Source organism: Chiloscyllium plagiosum, chromosome 1 (assembly GCF_004010195.1).
Source record: "Chiloscyllium plagiosum isolate BGI_BamShark_2017 chromosome 1, ASM401019v2, whole genome shotgun sequence".
Taxonomy (NCBI): Eukaryota; Metazoa; Chordata; class Chondrichthyes; order Orectolobiformes; family Hemiscylliidae; genus Chiloscyllium; species Chiloscyllium plagiosum.
The window spans coordinates 140,940,092-140,967,123 of NC_057710.1; the positions used below are offsets into that span (position 1 = coordinate 140,940,092).

Consider the following 27,032-nt stretch of genomic DNA (forward strand, 5'->3'; position numbering starts at 1 on the left):
AGCACCCGGAGAAAACCCACGCAGACACACGGAGAATGTGCAAACTCCACTTAGACAGTTGCCCGAGGCTGGAATCGAATCTGGGTCCCTGGCGCTGTGAGGCAGCCGTGCTAACCACTGAGCCACTGTGACGTGCACAAATAGTGGTCATGTTCCATGCACTTTCTCCTTTTTCAATGGAAAATGTCATAGGTTTGGAAGGTGCTGTCTAAGGAATCTCTGAGTTGCTGTGGTTCATGTTATGGATGGTACATACTTCTGCCACTATTCATTGAAGGTGTAAGGAGTGAATGTTTAGGGTAGTGGATGGGGTGTCAATTAAGTAGGCTGTTTTTGTCCTTGGTGGTGTTGAACCTCTTGTGTTGTTGGTTCTACACTCATCCAGGCAAATGGGAGTATCCTATCACATTCCTGACTTACATTTTGTAAATATGCACAGGCTTTAGGGAGTTGGGGAAGGAGTTATTTTGTACAAAATTCCCAGCCTCTGATCTGCTCTTGTAAGCAGTATTTATAGGCCATCTAGTTCAGCACACATGACTTATAAAAGCAATCCCATTTATTAATTTTAAAGATCTGACATGCAAAGGTTTCCTCATATTTACAAATGGCTATTTTGAATTGTCCTGTATTGTATTCTGACTTGTGAATATACTCAGGAACGAAACCAATTTGCAACACGGGGACTGCTATATCTGATCAGTGCTAGGCCAGTTAAGTCGGTATTGGGTGATTCAGCACTGGTGATGTCATTAAACGTCAAAATGGTTAAGTTCTTTTTTGTTGGAGGTAGTCATTGGCTGGCAGTTGTGTAGAGTGATGTTACTTGCCATTAATCAGCTGAAATCTAGGAGTTATTCATGTTGCTACAGGATGGAGGGGTCATTCACAAGAGGCTAGAGCTGGAGGAGCAAGCAGCTCTTCGAGAGTTGGTGGCTGGAGTTTTTAGCAATTTGAAGCAATTCAGATACCAGGATGCCAATCTTGGCTTTGAGGTATTGTTGACCTCAAAGTTCAACAACAACAGAAAATGCAAGTGAACAGAACTTGATGCAGGTTACAATATGGGCAGCAGAGACTTGGGGAGGTAAATTTACACAGGTGTTCTACCTGTCTGCACTGGAATGCTATGGAAATCTTTGAACAAACACAGTAAAAGCCATTTATGTTATTTCTCTAGGCTTTCTGCAGCCCTTCCTGCCAGAAAATTACAGAAAATGAGCAAGAGAAATATCATGGAAATTCACTCCCACTATAATCAGTCTAAACTTATAAATTAAAATGATTGAAATACTTTATATACAGTGTACAGTAAAATTTAATGAAAATTAAAGGAAGGCACAATAATGTATTGCATTTTAAAGTGTTCAGTCACTTTAATGATATATGGGAAGACAAAAAACATTTTCATACTTCAGTACTTGTTTGAAAAGAATTCTACCTGTCATAGTATTATGTTCTAATCCTGGAAGAGATCCCAGGTTTGGTTTTAGCCCAATTGGGGATCTGTAACTTTTTGCCTAAAGTCGATGATATTTAGGAGTCCCAGGCTTAAACGAAAAAAACTGTCAAAGATTCCATAGGTTTGAACAATCAAACATAAACGTCACTATTCTGAGTCAAATTGCTTACAAGATTTGTTTTAGGCTTTTAACAGTAATATGAGAGAAATTTAAGTTAAGAGACAATGTTGTCTTCTCCCCTAATATCTAAAACCAACAACAGGCACATGTGAATGAATCCGTAAACGGTGGTCAAGTGCAATACCCTGCACATTAAAAATGGTGAACACAACAAAGAGAAGTGACTTAGATTTGTTAGCTATTTACCCAGTAATTACTGTGAACCACAAAAGTCTTGTTAGCATTCAGATCTTCCTCCAGAAGCATTTCATTCTTCATTTTCGAAGACTTCGCTTCTGAAATTTCTCCAAGGTTTCTGCAACATTGTGCGACTGAATACCTGCTCTCCACCTGGTGGTTCAAGCTTATCTTCCAGTCTGTGCTGGCTTAACTGCAGCTCCTAAGCTCACCTGGGTCTCTCTCAGCCCTGTTTATATGGACCTTGTATACATACTGTCTGGACTCTCTTCCTTGGTTCCTCTGCCAGTGATCACCTTTCAGTCTTTTGGGGTGGGGGTGGGGTTCTTTTCTTGGGTGCTTGTTGGCTTTGGTGGTTTCTAAGTATTGAGAGCCCAGAATAAATTTTCTCCAAAATTCCTGATTTTGATTATCTTTGAACAGTTTGGAAGCATTGGAGTCCCTCTGGGTTTTGTGGATGCCAACACCCCCCTCCTCACCCCCCCCAGCCAAAATTAGGCTCATTCTGGATCACATGACTCCCAGTTTTCATGCTAGATCAACACACTCCAGCTGACTGGGCCCTTTAAGTGTTTAAAATGAGTACCAGGTGGAGAACACATGCCCTGCTCTGTTTTGCACGTGCCAGAACACTTGGCCTGCTGGAGATTGAAGTTATCAGCCACCACCAGGAAGTAAGGTAAATTTCATAATAATTATCCCTTCCAAATGATAAACTATTGACTTGTCTGATACTTGGCAATAATAATTTTCAGACTTAAAAATTGTAAATGATGTCCAGATGCAAAGCTTGTCAAAGGGTAATCAAAATCAGTTGAAGCAGGATACAAGAGTTTTGGATAAATCAGAAGAAATTACAAACCACCAAAGATAAGAGAGAGCCAGAGGTAAGACTAAATTCCTTGAGAGACTGAAGAGTGACTGCCGGTAGAGAATCTTTACTAATCTTGCTCCTTTGATACCGAGTCCCTTAAATTGACAAAAAAGCAAATAATTGTTTTGGAGTGTACAACATACCATCAATGTAACAGAGGAATGGGATTACCGCTCGAATCTTCGGTTTTTTCACTGTAACCTGGGCAGAAGTGTGTTGACTTATGGTGCATAACACCGAGAACTAGAGGCACACAGCAGAGGTAGGTTATACTTCTGTTCTTACATCCAGTATTGTAGGAGGGGAACTGCACTGTGAAACCTAAGAATTGATCATACAATGTAATTCATAGCATTCCCATCTTCTGTTTTTAGATGGAGCATGGTTTCACATATATTCGTACTTGCTATGTTGTGTGTAGAATTCTACAATTTGTCGTCTTGTTAATTATGCCCCTGCTTACACATGATTTTTCTTTTAATTATTAGCAATTTGTGGTGGTGAGATCAGTAAAGAATCGGGACAGATCCAGTCTCCAAATTACCCAGATGACTACAGACCAATGAAGGAGTGTGTGTGGAAAATAACAATGTCTGAGCACTATTACGTGGGATTAGTTTTCCAGGCCTTTGAGGTAACTTTGTTGGGTGATAAAAATTTAATAGCAAGGATGTTTAAGTAATAGACCATCACATATGGTGAAGATACCTTCTTTTAGCCAAAGTAAAGTGTGAATAACTGAAGAATTAATTATTTTCAGAACTATAATCTCTAGCTAAGATTATGATTGCTTGGTTTTTAGACACCGATAAGTTAGCAGCACAGTGGTTAGCACTGCTGCCTCATAGCTCCAGGGACCAGGGTTCAATTCCAGCCTGGGTGACTGTGAGGAGCTTGCATATTCTACCTGTGTCTGCATGGGTTTCCTCCCGGTGCTCTGGTTTCCTCCCACAGTACAAAGATGTGCAGGTTAGGTGAATTGGCCATACTAAATTGCCCATAGTGTTCACGTTAGGTGCATTAGTCACGGGAAATGTTGGGGAGTTAGTCTGGATGGGATATTCTTTGGAGGGTCGGTGTGGACTTGTTGGGCCAAATGGCCTGTTTCCTCACTGTAGGGATTCTATGATTATCTATGATAAAGAAATATTTCATTCAGTGTCATTGGAATTTGCATTCAGTATATTTAAATAGTAAGATAGATTCCAATCATAGTGAGCTTAATGAGTTTTGAGAAGATTTGTAGCTCAGGTTGAGGTTTTGGATGTAGGTTTGCTCACTGAGCTGCAAGGTTCATTTCCAGATGTTTCGTTACCATACTAGGTAACATCTTCAGTGGGCCTCAGGTGAAGCAATGCTGAAAGTTCCTGTTTTCTATTTATATGTTTGGATTTCTTTGGGTTGGTGATGCCATTTCCTGTGGTGGAGTCACTTCCTGTTCCTTTTCTCAGGGGGTGGTAGATGGGGTCTAACTCAGCGTGTTTGTTGATAGAGTTCTGGTTAGAATGCCATGCTTCTAGGAATTCTCGTGCATGTCTTTGTTTGGCTTGTCCTAGGGTGGATGTGTTGTCCCAGTGGAAGTGGTGTCCTTCCTCATCCGTATGTGAGGATACTAGTGAGAGAGGATCATGTCTTTTTGGGGCTAGTTGGTTTCATGTATACTGATGGCTAGTTTTCTGTCTGTTTGTCCAATGTAGTGTTTGTTACAATCCTTGCACTGTATTTTGTAAATCACATTAGTTTTGCTCGTTGTCTGTATAGGGTCTTTCAAGTTCATTAGCTGCTGTTTTAGCGTGTTGGTGGGTTTGTGGGCTACCATGATGCCAAGGGGTCTGAGTAGTCTGACAGTCATTTCTGAGATGCGTTTGATGTAGGGGAGAGTGGCTAGGGTTGCTGTACGTGTTTTGTCTGCTTGTTTGGGTTTGTTGCTGAGAAATCGGCGGACTGTGTTCATTGGGTTCCCATTCTTTTTGAATACACGGTATAGGTGATTTTTCTCTGCTCTGCGTGGTTCCTCTGTGCTGCAGTGGGTGTTGGCTCATTGAAATAACATTCTGATGCAGGTTTGTTTGTGGGAAAAATCACCTATACCGTGTATTCAAAAAGAATGAGTACCCAATGAACACAGTCCGCTGATTTCTCAGCAACAAACCCAAACAAGCAGACAAAACACGTACAGCAACCCTAGCCACTCTCCCCTACATCAAACGCATCTCAGAAATGACTGCCAGACTACTCAAACCCCTTGGCATCATGGTAGCCCACAAACCCACCTACACACTAAAACAGCAGCTAATGAACTTGAAAGACCCTATACAGACAACAAGCAAAACTAATGTCATTTACAAAATACCGGGCAATGACTGTAACAAACAGGCAAAAAAACTAGCCACCAGGATACATGAACACCAATTAGCCCCAAAAGGACATGACCCACTCTCACTAATATCCTCACATACGGATGAGGAAGGACACCACTTCGACTGGGACAGCACATCCATCCTATGACAAGCCAAACAAAGACACGCACGAGAATTCCATCAAACAAACTCATTGAGTTAGACCCCATCTACCACTCCCTGAGAAAAGGAACAGGATGTGACTTCACCACAGGAAATGCAATCACCAACCCAAAGAAGCCCAAACATATAAAGCAGGAATTTTCAACATTGCTTTACCTGAGGCCCACTGAAGATGTTACCTAGTAGGGTAATAAAACATCTGGAAATGAACCTTGCAGCTCGGCGAGCAAACTTGCATCCAAGACTGCAATCTAATTGGTCTTATTTAAAATTCACCTTTTACTTCTGTGGTTCATATGATTCAGTGTTTTGTAACTGAAAAGTTGCATTTTATATTTGGAAGCAGAATTAGTAAAGAAAGCAAAATAAGAAATCAATTTTATTTTCAATTTTTAAATGTGTGAGAAAGTCAAGGAATGAATTAGAATACTTCACGGAATGTGGAAGTATTTCAAGGAATTGAAGATTGAAAACTGTGGTAAATTGGAATCAAAGACTGGCAAAGAATGGGCAATAGATGGTCAATGGGCAATGAGTAGTAGTTTTGGAGTACAATGTGGGAATTTTCTTATAAGGGGAAAAGAAGGGCAACGAGAATCCGTGCTTCCTGGTTGATAACTAGTTTTGAGAATGGAATGAAAAAGCAGTGTGTATGACAGATGTTGCTTCACAATGTAAGGGAAGTTGGGTTAATATAAAAAATAGTGGTTTAAAAAAGCAAATAAGGGGGCAAGAACGTTGAGAATAGATTGGTACTGAACATGAAAAGGAATCCAAAAGTGATCTATAGACCAATCAATAGTGATTGGATTGTCAGAGGAGTGCTGGAGCTAAATAGGGGCCAAGATAGAGATCTAATGGTGGAGTCAAAAAACACATTAAAGATTTTGTATTGGTGTTTACCAAGGAATTGATTTATTGACTTTAACAAGAGATTTTCATGTGCAAAAATGAGTAAAATGTTTTCCTTCTGTCCTAGGTTGAGAGACATGATAGTTGTGCCTATGATTATTTAGAAGTCCGAAATGGTAATAATGAAAACAGTCCCTTAATTGGGCGGTTCTGTGGCTATGATAAACCAGAAGACATCAAATCAACTTCCAATACCCTGTGGATGAAATTTGTTTCTGATGGAACAGTTAATAAAGCGGGATTTGCGGCAAACTTTTTTAAAGGTACAGATATGTAAAATCCAGAGTATTGTACGAACCAGTTCATACGCTCAGGTAACATCCTAAGTCACCTTTCTCTGATACACAGGAAGAATAAAACAACTCTCCTGTTGTGTCAATAGCTAAAAAAGTGTTACTGTTTCAATCCAGTAAAACCTGCTGAGTTTTCAATGCAGATAGATCTATACGTGGGAAACAAAATTGTTATAGTTACTTCTTTAAACTTTCTGAAATGATGCAGTGGGTAGAATTTTACAGCTCTTCCTAAGGCATACTTGGAGGTGGGAAATGACATTTCATTTGGCGATTTGGTGGTGAGCCTGAACACCACTGTGTTCCTGTCTCCTCCAGAATTTTATCTGGGTGGGAAAGCCCAAGGTTGAACATGATCTCCCACCTCTTCCCATCCAAACTCCTCCACTGTCAAATGAGACCATTAAGTGACCAATTAATGACCATTTAAGTGCCTCATCCCACCACCTGCTAGTATTAATACAATGTGTATGAACCTGCTAACATAGCATCCATCTATAACAGATAAAAAGGAGCAACTTGCTTATGAGCTCCCAGTGAGGGGGTAGTGAGAAAGGTTCCTACAACCGTGTTCAAATGATCTTGGTGTCTGTCAAAAATGACAAGACTCAGTTCTTCACCCTTGCCTTAATTGCTGACCCTCATTACACTGCTACCCTTGTGATTACCCTTTCTCTAAAAGTATCCTTTCTGCTATTAGTAACCTGGCACATCAGTTACCCCTTAACATTAGACCTTCAGTTGGTCGTGTTCCTGCCAAAAGCCATGGCTTCCCATGGCATTTTCAACCTCTGATTGACTAGTAGCCATCACTAATGAGGGTTTCTGTTCTCAGGGTCCTTGGGCTCAGTACTGTTTACTTGGATGTTTGTGTAGCACTGAATACTCTTGCGCCTTCCTGGAGGAGACATCACAGGTCTCCCAACAGCGATGCTCTCAATACTTTTATAAAATCCTGCCCAATATATATTTACAATTCATAATGTAATGTAATCATAGAGATAAGTGCAAACATGGAATTACTTGAACTGAAGAATATGGTATAAAAGTGAACCTAGGCCCAAAATTATTTAATTAATCTTCTGTCTGAGCCATAGGCCCTTGTCTGTTGCTTTACTAGAAGTTGTTTTCTGTGCAGATGTTTTTGTTCATGGCCATTTGCCATTGCCTTCTACTCCTAGAGACAGGATGAGAAGGCAGATCCCAAGACTACCTTAGAACAGGAGTTGAACCTATGCTGTTAATGTTATTTGGAGCAACATGCCACCAACCTGCACAGCTGATCTAACTGGCTCCTGACCAGAAATAACACAGGAAACAGATAAAAGGATGATTTTAATCACAGAAAAAAAAATCATTACCGTATGATTGGTGACACAAAAACTTTGAAAATCACAAGCCTGTCTCCAACCAGTCTTCAGCCCAACTATTTCTAAGTTTAATGAAAGTGAGGGAAGAGCTCTTTGGCCATTTGTTTATTAAAATGAGGCTACCTGCCTCAGACTTAGCCTGTCCTCCTTGAGTAACCCTGACCTGGCCTCCAGAAATCTAGCAGCTCAAAAGATGCAACAACTCCTACTATATCTTTACAGAATGGCTTGTGGTCCGGGAAGAACAGAAGCGCTTACTTTGTGCCCTGCCATTGGACATTCTGACATCAGATCACACTTCCATTTGAGGATGAATGCTTCCCGTCGAACCTGTACCAATTCCAGAATCAAACTACAAACAGGGATCAGAACCTCCTTAATAGAATCAAAGACCACTGATATACCTCACACGAAGCGTCAGAACTCTGCAACATGTAGGGAACCAGACATCTGGTTTTCTGGAAACATACTGTCTATCTCCCCACCTTCAACCCCCTACCATCCCCCCACCCCCACCCCAGTCCCCTCAGTTAATCTTCCACAGTTAGTACCAGAGCCTGAAATTCTATTTGTGCCTCCCAACAATATACTCTTTAACTTCAGCCTGAGATTAAAAACTCCAATTACCACCAGTGTGCAGTTATCTATTATCAGAGTTGATAACTTATTGGGATTGAGATTTATTTTATTTTGCTATTGAAATTTGATGGTTGAAGAAGTAATTTCTCTAAGTTCAAGTATCAGTATCAAATGCTTAAGTGGCCACATGTAGCACAAAGAGATGCAAAGTAAAGTTTGCTGTAAGTCTATGCCACCACTGTGCATAATCACCCCAAAGCACCAGTGCTTGTGTGTTATATTAGGTTTTGTGCTCCCTCAGCATACTTACGGAAGCATGAATTTTCACTGAGGTCATCGTGTTCAAGGGGCATTAGATGATTATTTGGATAAAAATGATTTGCATTGGGACAGTAAAAAGCAAGAGATTGGCACTAGGCAATGATGTTTACTTGACAAGCCACACAATGGAATGAATGACCTCCTTTTGTGTTGTGACTCTTCAATGATTCTGCGATAATGTCAGGGCTATTCTTGGCTCTGCAAACCAAGCATGGATGAAAGTGCCCAGAGCTTTGTAATTTTTATTCCTTGGGGAAGGCTTTTGGGAGTTATACTAGAAACATTGCAGAAGATTTCTTTCGGGAACTGGCATTTTCTTCGGGGCTACTTTTTTTTTAAAAAAAGGAAAAGAACAAAAGAAAAAGCCCTCACCTCTCCCACCCCATACATTTTCACACCCCATCCATGCTAACTTATGCTCAAGATGCAAGGGGCCAGAAGGAGAACCTACTCTCAGAAGTCCCTAAATTGCTTCACCAAATTTACTCTCAGGAGTGACCAGTCAGAGGAAAGCCACTCCATAAGTAGAATGGAAGGGAGTGGTGAGGACCTGCTTCTGCACTGACAGGCTGACCTCTCTTCTTGTGCTTGCTGCTAATAGGTTCACTCATTGCTGGTCTCTGTCAGGCAGCAATGGGATTGTTGTCATTGGCCTTAGCAACCTCTTGCTTCGGAATGATGAAGACAAGCTAAAGAGTAGTCTGTCTGTTGCCTAATACAAGTAAGATGCTGCACAAATAATGCCGACTTGAGCAGGTTACTGTATGATGTCCAGGACCATGGAACAATAAAAGTAAAAGGCTTCACATGCTGATGCTCTCAAATGCAAACAGTAAGTGCTGGATCCATTGAGCCAGTCAGCTGGCATCTGTGAAGAGAAGCAATGTTATGTCATTGACCTATTATCAAAATTGGAAGAAGTTAGTAACTTAGAAATAAAAACAGGACCAGTCAACTATGTTTTTGTAGGATTAAGAGCAAAGTAAAATAGGATAAGATAGAATAGTACTCCATTAAAAAGACAGTGAAAACCCTGGTGGAGATAAATCACTTCCTGGTAACAAGAGAGTACCACTTCCACTTATCCTTGCATCTTTGTGTCTCCTACTAACAGACACTGAAGAGCAGATTGTCTGCTATTTCCATTAAGACAATATGTGAAATGAGATATTCAAGAAACATGGAGGAGCAGCACTTTAATTTTTAAAATGTAAAAAATATCAGCATGTAAGATTTCACGTGAAAGGTTACTGCTGTAATTAGCAATTTTACAACAGAAGTAAAGCATTAAGGTTAAATGGTGAAACTACTCTAGAAATTTAAAGGGGTCACTTAGATTATAAAATTAATCAGCTTTAAAATGGCAAATTTCTTAAACATTTATTGAAGCAGTTTCCTATCTTGATGGATTTATTTTTCTCTAAATGATACAAGCTAAAGCCAAAGGAATTTTAATCTTTCAAAGTTCTCATCCTTATGAAGAAGTTATGAATAGGTTCAATATTGCCTACTTCACCAGCACATAAAATGTCTTGATACAGCATTGACTTTAGTTGTAGCACTGGGACTAAATCATGTCAGTTGATTTGGTTAGTTCAAGTTTAATATTAATGGCATCAAGCTGTCAAATTCATAAGCGAGCCAAAATATGATGGTTGACTTGTTTAAATTATGAAGATGAAATAATCAAGATGACGCACAACATAGATTTGACATTGAATGTAATGTTACAGGTTTAGCTTTAAGAAGTTGGATATAGTTTTGCCAGTTACCATTCAGTTTGCCATTGTCAGCCCCTGTTAAAATGGATGGAATGTTCCCAATTGCAGTTCATATTTTAGATTTAGATTCCCTACAGTGTGGAAACAGGCCCTTAGGCCCAACAAGTCCACACTGACCGTACGAAGAGTAACCCACTCAGACCCATTTCCCCCTGACTAATGCACCTAACACTATGGGCAATTTAACATGGCCAATTCACCTGACATGCACATCTTTGGACTGTGGGAGGAAACTGGAGCACCCAGAGGAAACCCACGCAGACGAGGGGAGAATGTGCAAACTCCACACAGACAGTCGCCCAAGGCTGGAATTGAACCTGGGACTCTGGTCTGTGAGGCAGCATTGCTAACCTCTGAGCCACCGTGCCACCCCTATAGAGTAAGGTTCACAGTGCGCAGATTACAACCCCCCCCCCCCCCCCCCCCCACCCCAACTTAGAGTGACTTTCCTCACTCCATTTTCTGTTCTTCTTGTTGGTTATGCAACTGGGCTCTTTAACCTCCTTGAGGAATTGTGCAGCAGGGGAGGTGTAAGTGCTCATTATTTCTGGGACTTTCTGATGTTCATGTCACGGGTGCCAGATTTAAGATCCAGCTGCAGACCACTTCAGACACTATGAGCAAGGAGCAACCTCTCACACTGTGGTGCTTGACTGTTCTGGCCAGAAGAAATGAACGCTTTGTCCCCACTTTGCAAACAGGGACCCGCAGCCCTTGGTGGACAGGATTGTGAAGAGGTGGATTGTCCTTTCTCTAAAACGATCACATGACACCAGGCCAATTCCCGGTCAGTGCCGTGCCATGCCATGTGATGTCCAACAATGAAGGAAGAAGATCACTGAACTTCTGTGTCCCACAATTTTGAATGCCACATTTTCTCCTCACTACCTCACACTCAAGACCGCCACTTATTTCAAATCTACTACTGCAAATGCATCTCACCAAGGCTGACAGACTCAAAATCTCACCCTGTCATATTCATCATGTCTAGTCAATAGTTTATACTCAGTTCATCCTCCTAAGCTATAAGCTACGTCCTCTTTCTGCTTTTCCTATTCATTTGATGGGGACTCCTCATCACCTCTCCTGCTCCTGTATCATCACTAACTGCTTTTCTATCCACTTCCATCATGCACACACCCTCCCTTTGTCTGATTGCAGGAAAAATAGGCTCACAACCAGGTCAAGATGGCAAAGCTGATAGTGGGACCGTGAGAGGTGATAAAAGTCAGGCGCCTCATGCCACAGAAGTACAAGATTTCTTGAATTACCTATAGAAAGGATGACCATGCATGTAGGTATGGGGAGATTGGAATGGCCAACCAACTTAGTAAACTTTCTTGTGCTGTGCTAATCTGCCATTACCACTAGTGCTAACTCGTCATTAACTTACACAAGCACTTATCCCTCTTCGTTGACAAATGCCTTCTTTTCTCCCAAGGAGGCACTAGAAGCACCTTACGAACCTCAACATAAAGACCCAGCGACTCTCCACTCCACCTTCACCCTCAGACAATACACTGGCAAGGCTTTCACCTGCATGCATGACCATTTCAGAAATCTTCAACTCAGTAGGTACTCTAGATGAGGGTCAGGAACACAATCTGGTGTGCATATCACAGACACATCTCTGCAACTTGTCATGGAAGGAATGTCCTACTTCTTTCACATTCAGGAGACTGAAGGAGACCACCACATCCCCTGGCAGAAGATGATCCCATAGACTGACTGCATAGTTATCCCCTGACTGACTCTTGTCTCCCTCCACCCCACTTTGACTTTCATTCATGGTCATTTGCTTCAAACACGTGCGTTGTGTTTGCCTTGTAAGCTGCTGCACGTGTGATGTTGACGTAGCATGGTGCCACACAGTGCCATGTTTGATGATTGTTCTAAGATTACTACCATGATAAGCAGCATGCCTCTTCCTCTGCACTGAGAAGTGATCTAGCCTACAGATGTTGGCATCCAGTAGCTGACCAATGAAGACACTGTGTGCTGAAAAGTAATGTAACCCACGCAGAAACTGGCAGCGTGGAAGTCCTTTGCTGAAATCAGTGAATGTGTGCTAAGATAACAACATGAAGTATACGGATGCTGACAAGTGCAAAATGAGTGACTGCTATGAAAGCAATCTAAGCCTTAAGCTGCATCGTATGCAGATGCATGAAATGCTGCCAGTCTGTTTTAGTGCAAAGTGAGAGGCTGGCTCGGACATACACTGTGTAGTACTGTGCTCCATCAGCATCACACCTGCAGCAACTTGCAAGGCAATTTGCACACCAGTTGTCCATAGGCAAAACATACAGGTTATAGGTATACCGGAGTTCCAAATCAAAGTGTTGAAGGGTTGAAGTGGTGTAAAAGTTGGTCCAACAGTCCACATGGCGATTTGGTGGGGATGATAGCTAACCAACGCTGACTTGAATGAACTACTATTTGAGGAAGATGGTGGCCATCGAACATGTAGGGATGTAGTTATGCAGCATCAGTTGGTGATAGGCTGAGATAAAATATTGGCAAGCTGCAGACACCAGGTTTGCACTTTGATTTGTATGTCAGGGAGTTCTGCTACTTAGTGATAGGGAGGGGCAGCAAGGGATTTCAGAACAAGATTGAAAATTTTGAAATCAGGAGCAATCAATTTTGCACTTCAGAGGAAAAAATTAATCGGTAAACTGATTTTACTTTTTGCTTTCAACTTTATACCATAGTGATTGATTTTGTAGCAGACATGTTTAGAAAACTGCGAGATGTGACCACCTTCAATATTTCCAAATCATCCCTAAAGGGATAAATTTCAATGATTACAAACTACTACAAATAACGTGAATTCTTTATTAGGTTTAGTTTGCAACAGTCACTAAATTATAGCAAAAATAAAGCTCTTTTTGATCACATTTTCAATTTTTTTAATACTTTGCCCAAACTTTTTTGATCAATAACTTACATTTGTAGACCATTTACTTACGATACTTGTATCACCTATACAGTGTATTCAAAAAGAATGGGTACCCAATTAACACAGTCCACCGATTTCTCAGCAACAAACCCAAACAAGCAGACAAAACATGTCCAGAAACCCTAGCCACACTCCCCTACATCAAAGACGTCTCAGAAATGACTGTCAGACTACTCAGACCCTTTGGCATCATGGTAGCCCACAAACCCACCAACACACTAAAACAGCAGCTAATGACCTTTAAAAACCCTCTACAGGCAACATTTACAAATTATGGTGCAAGATCTGTAACAAACATTACATTGGACAAACAAGGAAAAAACTAGCCACCAGGATACATGAACATCAACAAGTCACAAAACAACATGACCCTCTCTCACTAGTATCCTTACATACAGATAAGGTTGGTCACCACTTTGACTAGGACAACACATCCATCCTAGGATAAGCCAAACAGAGACACACATGAGAATTCCAACCAAAACTCTATCAACAAACCCATTCACTTGGACCGCATTTACCACCCCCTGTGAACAAGAACAGGAAATGACATCGCCAACTCAATAAACCCAAACCTATAAATAGAAAGCAGGAAACATTAGCAGTGCTTCATTTGGAGGCTCACTGAAGATGTTACCTAGTATGGTGTTGAAACATCTGAAAATGAACCTTGCAGCTCAGCGAGCAAACCTATATCCAGAAGCTCAACCTTAGCTGCAAATCTTCTCAAAACTTGCTAAGACTCAAATCAGTTCAAAACTTTTATTTTTAGTCAGCAACATCAAAAGTAAACAATAGATAAATAGAAGTTGCATTTATTTCAGGGAACAGACATGTACTGCTTAGTCTACGACAGGCAACAAACTTGCAGTCAATGAGTAATCACTAACTAACTTCTCATCTATTGGATCTGAGTGTCAATTAAATCATGTCTGCCTTGTTATGATAGTTGCTCCAGTGTTTGATCAGACAGATGTTTCTCCTGGTCTGTGTCCTCATCTTTTTAGGAAGGCTGCTTCCATATTCCTAGCTCTTCAGAGTAAATCATAACCTCTTGATTCTTGCTGCGTTTGCATTGCGCACAGCATGTTAGGATGTGTAGTATGAACTGTATACTGCAAGTCCCAACACCATCAGACCATTTCAAGCATTCCTCATCTTCAGGAGACCTCTTGTCTGTTCCAACATGGTCATGTTCGAAGAATGTCCGCATTATATTTGCGTTCAATCTTAATTAAGGGACACAAGAGTGTTTCTTCCAGGCCCATCTGTGGCAGCAGGGTGAGCAGGTAGCCCAAGGGCTCCCGGAGAATGGGCCAAAGTGGAGGGGATCGAGCGCATGTAGAGTACGAGACCAAGCATTTCAGAATGACTGTTGAACTATTAACTTTTTCCTTTATTTTCCTCCTTTATACTAAGAGGGACTGTAATGTTTAACTTTTAACTTTGTTTCTTTATTTTTCTACTTTGTACCTAAGATTTTGTACCTGAGCTAGCGCCAGGAATGGCGACATTGTACACTTTTCACTTCTGTACTTGAGTACACATGATAATAAAACTTAATTCTAACATTCTGTGATTACCTGCACCCACTGCCGTTAATCCCCCTTGATCCCCAAACACCCTGTCTGTGATCTCCTGCTTGTCTGGCAAAAGAGCCAAAGTGCTGATACTTTTCTTTTGGAATGCACTGCCTGAAAGGCTGATAAAAGCAGATTCAATAATATATCTCGAAAGCAAATAAATCACAGGTTTTTGGGGAAAAAGCAGGTGAGTCGGACAGTATTTAGGAATGTTTTTCAAAAGGTTGACACAGGCATGATGAGCTTTATGATCATTTTCTATACTTTGTCATTCTATGCTTCGATCAAATAGCTTGCCCAGGCATTTAGATTGTTTATATGGTATTTATATCAATCATTCACTGATTAAGACAGAGAGTATAGAAGTTACAGACAATCATCTCCTCACTCAAATGCATTAACAATCTTATTATAGTTTCCAAAAAAATTATCAAGGACATTGTTTACAGAAAAGAGAATTCCATTCCAAAACAAAATATAACCAGCTTGCCAAAAACATCAAAGATATACAGTAATAATGTTTTAAAAATTTCTTTACCATCTCCACAGAGGAGGATGAATGTTCCAGACATGACAATGGAGGCTGTGAACAGCAATGTATGAACACCTTGGGCAGTTATAAATGTACCTGTGATCCAGGCTATGAACTTGCAGCAGACAAGAAAAGTTGTGAAGGTAAAAGCTACAAATATAAGTACTAAATAACTGCAGGCATGCAGCGTTCACATGTGATTGTTCTGCTACTAGCAAATTTCAGCTCGGAATAAGTAGATATGCTAGGACTCTCCAGTGATGGAACACTGGGTTCATAATTACATTTCAAGTTCATCTAATTTAGCTCAAGTAGTCAACACATTTCCACTGGACCATTTGAGGCAGAATCTTCCTGTTCAGAAGGGAATAAGAATTAGCACAATGTCTGCTCCCCTTATTTTTAATTACCCTCTGTTGATACTAGACTGCAATTGCTAGCAACTATAAGGGAAATTATGAGCCAAATTATTTTGTTCAGGTCATTAAAAGAATCACGCAATCACTAACTGATCTTTATATTATTAGTGCCATGTATGTACAAGATTAATTAGTTTAATGACTCTTTGTTATATATATTAGCAATTTTCCAGTTTTGTTTTAATGTTAGCTATCACTCCTTAAACAGTACCATCCTAAAGGCAGTGACTGATGATGAGATAGAGGGTAAATTTTGCCAGGCAATATGCCTCTGGCTGAATAGGTAGTTAATGTGTAAGACCGGACCACAGAATGTGATTTACCCAAATGCTCACTCTTCAAATGTGAGCCTGAGGAGAGAGTTTTAATGAGTAATTTCATCTGGGGCATTGCAGCTAATTACTACGTAGACCACTAAACGTCAAACAACAATCATTAGAAAGTAATCCAGCACATTTGATTTGATTTATGTTTTTTATTCTTTGATGGAATATCAGTTTTTTGGCAAGACCGGCATTTGTTGTCCATCCCTAATTGCCCTCAAACCAAATAAACATTACAAAAGGCATTTAAGAGTCAACCATAATGCTGTAGGTCTATCACATGTAGGCCAGACCAGGTAAGGATTGCAGATTTCCTTTCCTGAAAGACTTTATTGAGCAGTTGGATTTTCATGTTAACTGATAGTCTCATGGTCATCAGTATTGCGACCAGCTCTTTATTCCAGGTTAATTATTTGAATAAACCCATTTCCCCAAGCATTAGCCTATGCCTCTGATTAGTAGTCCAGTGATTTCGAGCAATTTCTATGTCAGAATCTGGAGTAGTAACAATGAGTTTAATCAGAACCCCTCACAATAAGTAGCTTGGTGTCCTCCCAAGTATTTCGTTTATTTCCGAAATATACAATACAGAAGGAGGCCATTTTGCCCATCATCACTATGTTGGTTCTTTACTATAGAAATCCAAAATTAGTGTCTCTGTCCCTCTCTGTACCTACAGAAGCATTTAAGCTAATCAATGCCACGTTCAAATCATAGGTGAAATCATGACTTGTGTCGAAGATTATTTGGAATGCCTAGCCATTTCATCATTAATGATGTACTAGGCTGCTATTTACATGCATGTTTGATGTTTTGAACAGGTTGTATATTTATGCTAATTATGTCACTTAGGATCTCCAGTTCATAATGTAAATCTGACCGTTTTAATTTTAGCTGCCTGTGGAGGACTGTTATCAAAACTAAATGGAACAATCACCACACCAGGCTGGCCTAAAGAATACCCTCCAAATAAAAACTGCGTTTGGCAAGTTGTGGCTCCTACCCAATACAGAATCTCTATGCAGTTTGAATTTTTTGAATTAGAAGGCAATGATGTGAGTATTCTATGCTACCAAATCACAAAATTAAAATTCATAATTTTAGCTAAATCTAATTAATTTGATGTTTTATTTTAAATATATAAGTTTAATTGCAGGGTTTGCTTATAGAACTTGACAAAAATAATATCTTACCATATCCAATCTAGTAGATAGTGTCCTATGCGATATATGGTGGCCAATTACTTCAAGTCTCACACAGCATTGTTTCTGAAATGTATTAACTGGACTCAGATAATTTGGAATATTTAGTCAAGCAAATGAGCAAAATATGGAAAGTTGGGACAAACAGCACATGTGCCTGAGTCCTGCCAATATGTATTTTGAATAACATTCAGGAAAATTCAATTCTAAGTTTTTATCCTTCACTTTTGATCAGAAACTTGGTACTGATCAAATATATTTCCACGTAACTTGTTACTTAAATCCCTCTTGACATTGTTGTGAGGTCAACAGGAACAGTGCTGGGGAAAAAATAATTGACATCTGCTTGTAGGAATTGCACTTTGGACCTGGATTTTAGAGCCTGAGTTAGGTGTGCAGAGTTAGGGAATTTCTGTGCTTGCTGCACTCCCATTTTGAGAAAATGCATCAAATGACAGATGGGATGGGGGTGATGGGTGCAGGATACCTTAAATACAAGAGACAGCCATAAGCATTGCAAAAGGCTTAGGTGCACTATTTATGAGCTCTGTTGTGGTTCTCTGGAGTGCCTTCCCAATTCATCCTTAAACATTGGATCCTTTAATTCACATCCCACACATGCCCTCAACTTCTGTTCTGCACATGCGCCTCCATGCTAACACTTGCCAATCCAAGGGCTCACCCACTTTCATGCCCCTTCTAGCCCTACGCCAACTTAGCAGCAACTCGTATCAGCCAATGAGTCCCCACCCACTTCCAATGTAAGTTATTGTCACACTGTAGAAGTTAAGTCGGCCTGGCAAGCCTTTTTAAAAGGTTCAATTTTTCTATCCCCAGTGAGTCCCCCTGCTGGGATTGTCAAATCATAATTCACTGTGATGATCAATTTTTGATGTGTTCTGTAGATATACTGAATAATTCATTTGCATTATAGGCGGAAGTATATTTTGCAATGGTGTTAGGGTTATTGAGCACACTGATTATGAATAAAACACTGGTTAAAAAAGAAGTGTTAGCTACATAATGCATTTGATTGTAGAATTTGAGTTGCTTTCTTTTTATCTATTCATTCATGGGATGTGGGTTTTACTGTCTAGGTCAGCATTTATTGTTCATCATTAATTATCCTTGAAAAAGTGGTGGTGGTGGTGAACTGTCTTGTCAAATCATCGTGGTCCATGTTGTACAGCTGCACACTCAGTGCAGTTTGGAAGAAAGGTCCAATATTTTGACCCAATGACAGAGGAGGAAGAACAAAATATTTGAAAGTCAGGTTGGTCTGTGGCTTAGAATGGAACTTGAAGACAATTGTGTTCCAAATCGTGTTCTATGCTTGTCCGTCTGAGTGCTCGTTGTTATGGGGTTGGAAAGTACTGTCAAAGGAGCCTTGGTGTGTTGCTGCATTGCAATTTGTAGGTAATGCACACTGTTGCCATTGTGCACCAATGGTGGAAGGAGTGAAAATTTCCGGTGGTGAATACACCAAAATGTGTCTTATGCCAGTTTGATTTTTTTTTTACGTTTGGACAGAACTGTCACGTATTCTGGCATTTAGTCATTTACAATCATTCTGAACAGATGCTTTGGTTCTTTGTTACAACCATTACCACATCCTTTGCTTTTGTTCTATCACATTTGTGTCATTTAATCTCTCTTGCCTTCTACCCTATATATAAGAACATCAGATGTAGAAGCAGCAGTAGTTTATTCAGTCCATTGAGTCTGATCTGTCATTAAATGAGATCTGACAATCCTCAACCTCACTTTCCTACCTTTGTCCAATCACCTTTTATTCCCAAGATAATTAGAATTATTTCAGTCTTTGCCTTGTATACACTTAACGGCAATGTTTCTATTGGCCTTTGTGGTGTAGAATTCTACAAATTCAATACCCTCTGAGAGAAGACATTCCATGGTGTATGACCCCTTACACCATGATTATACCCTCTGGTCCTAGACTCTCCCACATTTGCCTTGCATTGTCCACTAAGACTTGAACATCAATCTCAGACCTTCCATTTGTTTACCTTCCTCTTCACCACTTTTCATCGCAAACCCCATAACAATTCTATCCTCCTTCAGTTGTGAAAGAAAGTCACGTTGAACTTCAGAAGCTAACTCTGTTTCTCTTTCCTTTGATACTGTTAAACTTAATAATTCATTACTTTATTATTTTTATTTCCTTTTCCAGAATGGCACTATTTTGCTTTTATGTTATTATAAGCATTGTCTTTTAGGATCTTGAAGACTCTCCATGATCAGGGTTGGTCTATTTCCATCTTCTATGTTACTACTTTTGTTTCCAACAATCTTTACATAAAATATTTGAAATATAAACATTTGTTAAATCAATGAAGTTGACTATTACAAGAAAAACTTCAGAAGATTCATAATATAATTTAATAACTGCTTAATATAAATATGTGACCAATAGAATTACAAGAAATAACTCTTTGCATTAAATATCCACATCTTACATGATTCTTTCAAATCTTGTATCAGAAGAATATTCTTGGATCTTCACTAATTACCTATTCAGGGGAAGCATGTAGTACTCAGCAATGAATGGCCATTAAGCTTCAAATCAAAGACCTCTATCATAATTAACGAAGAAAATTATTCTCCAAATGAATTGTAATGAATTTTCACAATAAAGTAACTCTACTGTTGGTTGGACTAGAAATAAATGATACTCAACTTCAAAACACTTGAACGTCCAAACTAGTGAGGCTGACTACATCTGTTACAAATTGTCAAAATACAAAATTATTGATTATTTTCCTACTGTGAGATCTGATGGAACCAAAAACAGGAAAAAGTTTAATTTATATAGTGCCATTATTATTCAAAAAAAATCCCAAGGCACATGAAAAGACAGTATGAGTTGGTAGAAGATTCAGAAAAGGTGACTCGGTGTATTTTCAGTAGGCTTTTGAATATCAGGAGGGAAGTAACAACTTGCAGGAGTTCAGGCAAATAATTCTGGAAATCAATGGATTCTATTAAAAACAATGATAGACTTCTAGATAGCATAAGACCATAAGAATATAAGAACTAGGAGCAGGAGTTGGCCATCTGGCCCTTCGAGCCTGCTCCACCATTTAATAAGATCATAGCTCGTCTTTTCATGGCCTCTCTCCTTGTAAGCCAACCCCCTCAACGGCGGACTCAACCAAGTGAACTTCCTCTGCATCCCTTCCAGTGCCAGTACATCCTTTCTCAAGTAAGGAGACCAAACCTGCTCACAGTATTCCAGGCTGGCCTCACCAGCATCCTATACAACTGCAACACAATCCCCCTGTTTTTAAACTCAATCCCATTAGCAATGAATGACAAAATTCCATTTGTCAGTTGTACCTGCAGACCGATCTTTTGTGATTCATGCACAAGGACATCCAAGTCCTCTGCATAGTTCAAAGTTTGTGAGAAGATTTGTAGCTCGGGTGCTCGTTGTTGTGGTTCTGTTCGCCGAGCTGGGAATTTGTGTTGCAGATCTTTCGTCCCCTGTCTAGGTGACATCCTCAGTGCTTGGGAGCCTCCTGTGAAGTGCTTCTGTGATCTTTCCTCTGGCATTTATAGTGATTTGTATCTGCCGCTTCCAGTTGTCAGTTCCAGCTGTCCGCTGCAGTGGTCGGTATATTGGGTCCAGGTCGATGTGCTCATCCACAAATTCAATCAATAAGCATATCGATCACCAACTCCAAATCATCTCTGTAAATTGTGAATAATTGTGGTCCCAACACTGATCCCTGAGGCACACCACTAATTATTGATTATCAACTGGAATGGCACTCATTTATCCCCACTCTTTGCTTCCTGTTAGTCAACCAATCCTCTACTCATGCTAGCGCCATGCATCTTTATCTTATACAACAGCCTCTTGTGCAGCACTTTGTCAAAGGCCTTTTGGAAATCCAGGTACACCACATCTACTAGGTCCCCATTGTCCACCATGCTCGTAATGTAATGACTGCATATAATTGCAGTCACTTGGCAAAGAAAATTTTTCTGAAGTGAATGAAAAACGTTTTTTTGATTTGGAGTTTGGATTTTAAAATAAAGGCAGATGTGTGTTAGTTAGTTCTGTGAAAAGTTTTCTTTTTTCTGAACAAAAATGTCAGAGACACTTTCCAGAACAATGACCTAATTTGTCATAGAATAGGTGACCGTAGACTCCTGTGATGTTAATGAAAATATGTTTGTACTGTTGTGTTTATAACAAGTAGGCACATAGAGTAAGCAAGTCTGTTGCGATCTTGGAAACTTTAGCTGTCCTGCTAATAGAATTGCTAATAGGCAAAAGTAGGTCCGAAAGGCGTCAAACAGCTTTTGAGAAGTGGAAAGCCATACTAACCAATGAGCTGGGACAGGCAGCTCCAAACTTTAACAAACCCTTTAAAGTGGCAATTAAATCCTGTGACAGAAGGGTATGCACAGTTCTACTCCAAGATAATGAATCAAGCATTGAAAGACCAATTGGACGTTTCTAAAAGAAACTGGACAGACACAGAAAAGACACTCTCTTGTAGGTTTTGTCACATTTATGGAGTATAACTATAATTAGGCCCCAAAGTACCTGTTTTTGTGTCCATGGTATTTTCTATTACAGTTGTTCATTAATAGCTCAGTAGATATGCACAATCTCTCAAGACCCTGGTGCAGTGTTTGCTCCTTTTTTCCTGTCGCTCTACATAATCATGCAGCTGTGGAATGATCATTATAAACTCTGCTGATGTCTCATTGCATTGTAGAGAATAGAACTCCAGGAGTGTTACTGTCCCTCAAACACTTCCAAATATATGTAAGCACCAGAGATAGAGAAACCTTAATCGATATGGATTATAGCCGATTACATTTGTGGAGAAGTCCAAAGCATACAATTCAAGGCTGTGTTAATAGAACCTGCTATGAGAATAATTTCACTTGAAAATTACAGGAAAATAGTAATGTGATTGTGGGCATCTTTGTAGGGTTGAATTGGCGCAAAATCATTCTAAAAACTATGGACAGAGGGAGGCTGATTTCAGACTACAGAATGCAGACACTGTGTCTGAGGTACTTGTGAATGTGTTTGCAAATGAATGTGTATCTATCTCTTTTTTTTCTGAGCCTGCAACATTTCATTCACCCTTGGTGGAGAGGTGTTATAAATCAATAGATTATATAAATTCTGACTTTATTTATGATGTATTGAATCACAGGATATATTCTAAAAAGACTGACGACAGTATTTTTAAATGACCTCAATAACAGCTCTGAAATGGCTGAACGTTTGCATAACCTTTATCAACCAAACAACAGTTTACCCCAGAGAAAAAGTCCAGTTGTCCATCAAGACTATAAATTGTCTCTGCTTAGAATCTGGAAAAATCACTGAACAAGGCCTGAAACCATTGAATGTATCAATCTGGGATCTGTCTATGATTGACTTTCTTTTGTATGTATTTCATATTTTACTTTACCTTCATTCTTTCCTTCTGTTTGAATATTGTGAGAATCTCTCGGATGCATATCTGGTTTGGAATATTTTTGTATTATTGTTAATCTATAGTGTGTTATTTTGTTTTCCTTAAATTTACAAAAAAAACTTGTCCAGGTGTCTTTTGCAGTCATAGCACTTAAGTAGGTAGATACTTATTAGATTGACAAATGCATTCTTTTAAAATGTTTGCTGTGGTTAACTGAGAGGTGAAAAAAAAACACTCTACCACATCTTATCTGACGACAGTAGCCAGTAAGAGTAGCCAGTTTGCCTCAACTGTTCTTGCCAGTGGCAAGTATAGGATTTATTGTTTTATCATTTAGACCCAATAAACACATACTGCATAATTTCTCTCTTTCCCTTCACCAAGTTGTGGTTTGATTCCTCTGCACTCCACGAATGAAGCATAGAAATCTTTTTTCCTCGTTTCAACGACTTAACCATAACTCTTCCTCCTATTGTCTCCCTCCTAAATAGATTCATTCTCCCAACCTACCATTTATCAGGCCTTGTGTATTTTTGCATCAATGGGGTATTAATGTCCACAACAAACCCTTCAAAAATTATTTCAAAATGCAACCTTCTAATATGAGAAACATTGATTGACAATTTATAATGGGGAGGGAAGGGGAGTTGTCCTTGTTTGCTCCATTTCCCAAAGAAAGTTCTCTTTCTTTCTGCTGTCAATAGACTCTCACAATCTCTCTCTCTCTCTCTCTCTCTCTCCCTCTCTCCCCCAATCTCTTTGCATCCACCAGTGTTACTGGTTGTTTTCTTTCCTGTGTCTGCAAAGTTCTGTGCGTGCCACTGTTTTTTCCTTTGCTTGATTCTTTCACTTCTAATTCTCCTTTTTTATGATTGTCTTCTTTTGTTCACTGCTGCAAATAATTCACCCTACATTTATGTTGTTTGTTGGGGAACTGGTGATAAGAAGTGAGCCAGATAAAGAAAGACTCAAGGACATGAAATAGTTGAATCAACATGGATTGTTGATTGTAGCACATTGATTGAGATGCATGTGTCATTTCTGAAAGTGGGAAAAGTGTTGGAACCAAGTTTATGGTTGCATTCTTGTCATATAAACTATTTTTGTTAATTTTGTGAAATTATAGTGGAGCGATGGGGAATTGTCACTGTGGTTAAATGTTAAGCTGTTTTTTTGCTCAAAGATGATAGGAGAGAAACTTTGAGGGAAAACTATTTCATGCAGTATAATTGTTGAATAGCAGGAATAGTAAAATATCAAAAAATAACCAGTTAGAAAGGTGAATGACAAAACGTTTGGTCACTGGGGAAAGAGAAAATTGAAATGCAGGTTTAACAATTGTAACATAAAATCTGTACAGAAAATAACTGCCTGCATTCATGTAGAACTCTGAGCTCAAAAACTGCATGAATTTATGTAAAACTCTGTTATCTCACTTTTTAGATTAGAATCAATCTAAACATCATGGCATAGACAGAGAACACAGAGGGCCAACACCTTCAACATATTGTCGATCTATCACTATTGTTAACAGCTAACCCGAGAATGCAACTTTTTTAAAAAAAAGGTTTTGTGATTTACACATGAAAGAAGTGAAACTATCTCTGAAAGGCTTAACAGACAATCGATTTTTCAATGTATAATTTCAGTTACATCACACTGTAAATTTTTGCTATAAATTCTGTGTTAGGATTGAGCCCTCCACTACCACCTGATGAAGGAGCATCGCTCCGAAAGCTAATGTGCTTCCAATTAAACCTGTTGGACTATAACCTGGTGTTGTGTGATTTTTAACTTTGTACACCCCAGTCCAACACCGGCATCTCCAAATCAGAAAATAACTGGCAGAGTCAGAATACATCAGACAAAGGAAATAATTATATACATATGCAAGGCACTTAAATTTGTATGGTATGTTATACCAAGGAAATGGTCATTATTTTTCAAGCCACTTGACAGCTATTAATGCCAACTTGTTATCCACATCTGTTTTTACTTTATCATGCCCACAAAGATTTTAAGGAGATGCCCGTGTTATTTATTTACCACTTTATCATTCATCTCCCTGTTATTTTATATCTGGAATTATGCAAGAATTGAGATCATGCAGGGATGGTGCAATGATTGATATCTGACTAAAAGAAAGGATGGATTGCATTCCTGTATGTGTTTATTTCAAATCTTAGATTAGATAGGTCTGTTTCCTTTCTCTTTAACCAAATTTTCTTATTGAAACACATGATGCCCATTAATCATTGCACCTCTTGTCTAAAAATATTTAATTTTGCAAAATAGCAAGTACTGCTATGGTGCCATACTTTGGTCAAGCAGCAAACCTTACTCTTACCAGCATCAGCATATGGCTGATTGCCCTAAAAATGAAAGCTATGGAATTAGATAGGCCTCAAAAGCACGCATGGGTATTGTGATGTTTGGGTTGCTTTCAACCACGTGTTGCTTGCTTATTGAAATATTTATGGTGTTGCCAGCATGAGGAATATGTGACTGTAAATCTGACCGACAGGCACAATATTTTCAGAGACCAGGAAAGTTACGCATGTGCCTCTGAAAGGAGAGATGCATTGTCACTGCAAGTCATTGCATGACAGTTGCTTTCCTAGTTGTATCAGACCCTCCACGCTGAGGGCCCCCAACCCTCAACTTAATTGGGCTTCATGTTGTGGGGGGGAGAGAGGTGTCTGTAGTCCTAGTATTTGTCACCCCTCTGAGCTGGTGCTGCTGCAACATCAAAGCTGCCAGACATCCAACAGGCAGACAGCTTTCTGAGGTGGGACCTCCTCCTGCGATAGGGTCAGAAATATTGTCTTAAAGTAATGCTGCTTACAATATCAGACAGCTCTGATGGAGCGCTGAGGATTGTAGGCAGGAACCTCACCCACTTGCTTTCTAGCCTTCAGTAGGTTCTAATTGAGCTGCTTCAGGCTAATGGAAGTAGATCGGTGAAACACAAACAAGAACGTTAAACAACTAGGAAGTACCGGACTGATCTATGATCAAAACAGCAGCTCATCAAAACTAATCAACAACTAACCTCTAATTATTTAAGGATCTCTTTAAATCATACTGATAAGATTCTTCTTTTTGTTGAATTTGTGTTGAGCTGTATAAGGTTAAGAGAGGGTGTAAGTTGAGGCATGGTAGCACTAACATCAAACCCACTTTGCACACTGTTTGTATCATGGTCGATACAATGTTCACACTCTTCGAGTCATAGAGATGTACAGCATGGAAACAGACCCTTCGGTCCAACCCGTCCATGCCGACCAGATATCCCAACCCAATTTAGTCCCACCTGACAGCACCCGGCCCATATCCCTCCAAACCCTCACCTTCAACATATTGTCTAGCTATGACCATTGTTAACAGCTAACCCGAGAATGAAACTTTAAAAAAAATGGTTTTGTGATTTACACATGAAAGAAGTGAAACTACTACTGTATTCTAACAGATGAAAGGCTTAACAGACAATCAATTCTTCAATGTATAATTTCAGTTACATCACACTGCAAATTTTTGCTATAAATTCTGTGTTACGACCGAGCCCTCCACTATCACCTGATGAAGGAGCGTCACTCCGAAAGCTAGTGTGCTTCCAATTAAACCTGGTGGACTATAACCTGGTGTTGTGTGAATTTTAACTTTGTACACCCCAGTCCAACGCCGGCATCTCCTTCCTATTCATATACTCATCCAGATGCATTTTAAATGTTGCAATTGTACCAGCCTCCACCACTTCCTCTGGCAGCACATTCTGTACACATACCACCCTCTGCGTGAAAAAGTTGCCCCTTAGGTCTCTTTTATATCTTTCCCCTCTCACCCTGAACTTATGTCCTCTAGTTCTGGACTCCCCCACCCCAGGGAAAAGACTTTGTCTCTTTATCCTATCCATGCCCCTCATGATTTTATAATCCTTTATAAGGTTTTCCCTCAGCCTCTGACGCTGCAGGGAAATCAGCCCCAGCCTATTCAACCTCTCCCTATTGCTCAAATCGTCCAATCCTGGCAACATCATTGTAAATCTTTTCTGAACCCTTTCAAGTTTCACAA

General features: G+C 39.7%; 1 protein-coding gene across 2 annotated transcripts in view; it reads left to right on the forward strand.

Moving 5' to 3' along the window:
* tll1 (tolloid-like 1) overlaps nucleotides 1-27,032 on the forward strand; it is a 327,452-nt gene that overhangs the window by 254,865 nt on the left and 45,555 nt on the right. For both annotated transcript variants that reach the window (XM_043698508.1, XM_043698500.1), the window contains exons 13-16: nucleotides 3,183-3,328; nucleotides 6,196-6,391; nucleotides 15,567-15,692; nucleotides 17,186-17,346. In XM_043698508.1, the coding sequence (XP_043554443.1) occupies nucleotides 3,183-3,328; nucleotides 6,196-6,391; nucleotides 15,567-15,692; nucleotides 17,186-17,346 (629 nt within the window). The remainder of the gene's footprint in view (nucleotides 1-3,182; nucleotides 3,329-6,195; nucleotides 6,392-15,566; nucleotides 15,693-17,185; nucleotides 17,347-27,032) is intronic.